Source organism: Procambarus clarkii, chromosome 20, assembly GCF_040958095.1.
Source record: "Procambarus clarkii isolate CNS0578487 chromosome 20, FALCON_Pclarkii_2.0, whole genome shotgun sequence".
NCBI lineage: Eukaryota > Metazoa > Arthropoda > Malacostraca > Decapoda > Cambaridae > Procambarus > Procambarus clarkii.
Genome location: NC_091169.1, coordinates 11,278,468 through 11,281,607, shown reverse-complemented (window position 1 = coordinate 11,281,607; position 3,140 = coordinate 11,278,468). Strand labels below are relative to the sequence as shown.

At 36.8% G+C, this 3,140-nt stretch overlaps 1 protein-coding gene across 1 annotated transcript; it reads left to right on the top strand.

Annotated features, from left to right (window-relative positions):
• Positions 1-298: 298 nt before the first annotated feature.
• Positions 299-1,054, top strand: LOC138366694 (zinc finger protein 708-like). The gene has a single exon (XM_069327963.1). It carries the CDS (start codon positions 299-301, stop codon positions 1,052-1,054), a length of 756 nt encoding a protein of 251 aa, XP_069184064.1.
• Positions 1,055-3,140: the final 2,086 nt, after the last annotated feature.

Genomic DNA, 3,140 nt, shown 5'->3' with positions numbered 1-3,140 from the left:
GGGAAAACCTTCACACTGACTTATAAAGAAGTACCGCCAAGTGCTCACATTAACTGTGCTCAAGTGCTTGGAGATATAACTCTAAGACATTATACTCAAGCCTTGCATAACCGTCAACATTAATACAGGACCGTAACACGTCTCCCAACATCACCGCTAATAACTATCTGCGGGCTCACCATAGCCTGTGTTACTTGGAACTTTTTGTTCCAGGTAGCGAATCTTTAACAACAACAACAACAACATCACCACTCAGAGAGAGAAAACCTTCACACAAACTGCACCTGTTGTAAAGACGATGAACACTCGCCAATGCCCAGAGTGTGGGAAGGTATTCACTCATCTTAGAAGTATAAGGAGGCACATGGTGTTGCATTCAGGTGTGAAACCTCATGCGTGTCCAGAGTGTGGGAAGGTATTCGTTCGTCTAGGAGATATGAAGACTCACATGTTAGTGCATTCGAGTGACAAACCTCATGAATGTCCAGAGTGTGGGAAGAGATTTAGACGTCTTGGACAAGTGAAGGCTCACATGGTAGTGCATTCAGGTGATAAACCTCATGAGTGTCTAGAGTGTGGGAAGAGATTCAGTATGCCTGCAAGTATGCGGAGGCACCTTTTAGTGCATTCGGGAGATAAACCTCATGAATGTCCAGAGTGTGGGAAGAGATTCAGTCGTCTTGGAAATGTGAAGATTCACATGTTAGTGCATTCAGGTGACAAGCCTCATGAGTGTCCAGAGTGTGGAAAGAGATTCAGTATGCATACACATTTAACGAGGCACATATTAGTGCATTCGGGAGATAAACCTCATGAGTGTCCAGAGTGTGGGAAAAGATTCAGTCAGCTTGACAGTATGAAGAGACACAGGATGGTGCATACCGATGAAAAACGTTTTGAATGTGCCGAGTGTGGTAGAAAATTTAGACAACGTGGAGCTATAATACTTCACATGGTAGTACATTTTAGTGATGAACCTCATGAGTGTTTAGAGTGTGGGAAGAGATTCAGACGTCGTGGATACATGAAGCATCATATGTTGGTACATTCATGAGATCGACTTCATGAGTGTTCAAAGTGTGGGAAGAGATTCGTTCACCTTAAAAGTTCACCTTAAAAGTATGAAAAGGCACAAGACGATTCATTCAAGTGATGGGCTAAACACTTTGGGTGTGGGAGGAGATTGAGAGAATGTTGAGGTTTAATGAGGCTTATAATAGTACATTTATTTACCTTCAATCTAATTTACCGTTTGGAAATAGAGCTTCATCATGAAAATATTGTACTATCACCATGTCAGTTGGATGTTATACAGAGATAATTATGTTTTGTTTGAGAAATAGCTTTCTCCATGATAGGTAAAGATCTAAATATATTTTATTATTTTATTATTTTGTTCTTTTATGAAAGTTAAATGCTGCTCATAGACCAAGCAAGAACTAAAGAATCTCTCAGTGTAGAATTTAAATGCTCCTCATAAAACATTCAAGAATTAGAGAAGTTCTTAATGTAGAAAACAAATTTTTTAATAAGTAAAGAAATATTTCTTTATCTTAACAAAGATAAAACTAAGTTTTAATATGTTTTTCTTTATATTTATTTGAATAATTATGTGCATTCTATTTTGGTTTTCTATAAAAATTTGTTTAAAAATATATTAGAGTATTATAATCTCAGTAACTAAGTTGTGGACATTTTTGTTGTAATGTTATTTAATATTGAAGCTGGAGTAGAAAACAGTTTGAGATGTGCTTAAGGTGAGACCATTTTATTTTCTGAAGAAATGTTTATTTTTATTAATCAAGGAATTAGAAGCTCATCAGATTCCTATGCAAACTGCTGTGCAATTTTTATTTTTTGTTTAAGCCTCTTTATGAGTTTATACTACTCCTGGTCAGAAATATACATCACTTCAGAAGTTACAGTAGCCAGAATCTGGTATTTATGACAGTCCGAGTCATAAATTTGTATTTTTCTAGACGAAGTTTAGCATTTAATAATAATAATTCACTGTGTTGGAGGATAGGAAGTCAGAGAGTATTCATACATGTTAGGCTTTTATCAGGGTCCTCCCTTGCCCCCCATCCCCCAGGGTCGAATTGCTGACCACGCCCAGGATGCAACCCCACAACAAGCTGACTATCTCCTGAGTACCTACTTGCTGCTAGGTGAACAGCTCCATTAGGTGAAAGGAAATGTTCCCAACCATTTCTGTTCAGCCTGGGTTTCGAACCCGGAATTCTCAATTGTGCATTGAGAACGAACCTGATTGTACTACCGGGACCCATATTTATTTACTGGGATTTAGTTTATATTAGCCTGACTGACAACTATATTAACCTAAATGGCAATTATGTTAGCCTTTTTAGCAATTATATTAGCCTGACTGGCAATTGTATTATCCTAACGGGTAGTGAACAGAAGCACACAGTTAAGGATTGGTGCCTGGTCAATCCATCCCTGCCAGGATATGAACTAAGGCCAAATTAAATAAATAATAAATAAATAAAATATGTTTATTCAGGTAAGGTACATACATACAAGTGATGTTACATTAATGGATTGATATATAGATAGAGCTAGTACATACAATGCCTAAAGCCACTATTACGCAATGTGTTTCGGGCAAATTGCAAATTGCTTGCAAAGTACAGGGCGAGTGTGTTTCCACTGCTCCATGGGGACTGCATCAGCATGACTGGGATTTATATTAACCTGACTGGAAATTATATTGGCCTGACTGCCAATTAAATATACCTAACTGGCAATTATATTAGCCTGATTGACAATTATTAGCACGACTGGAAGTTAAATTAGTATGACTGAAAGTTATATTAGCATGACTGGAAGTTATATTAGCCTGACTGACAATTATATTAGCATGCTAGAAATTGAAATTTAAATTTAAATAAGTTTATTGATGTAAATACACACAAAGGGATGAGGTAGCTCAAGCTATTCTCACCCCATTCAGTACATCATGTTAATACATACATAGACACACATGCTAGAAAGTTATTAGCAGTTATATTAACATGACTGGCAGTTATATTAGTATGACTGGCAGTTATATTAGCTTGCCAATTATATTAGGCTTTCATACAATTATATTAACCTGATTCTGGCAATTATAATATTCT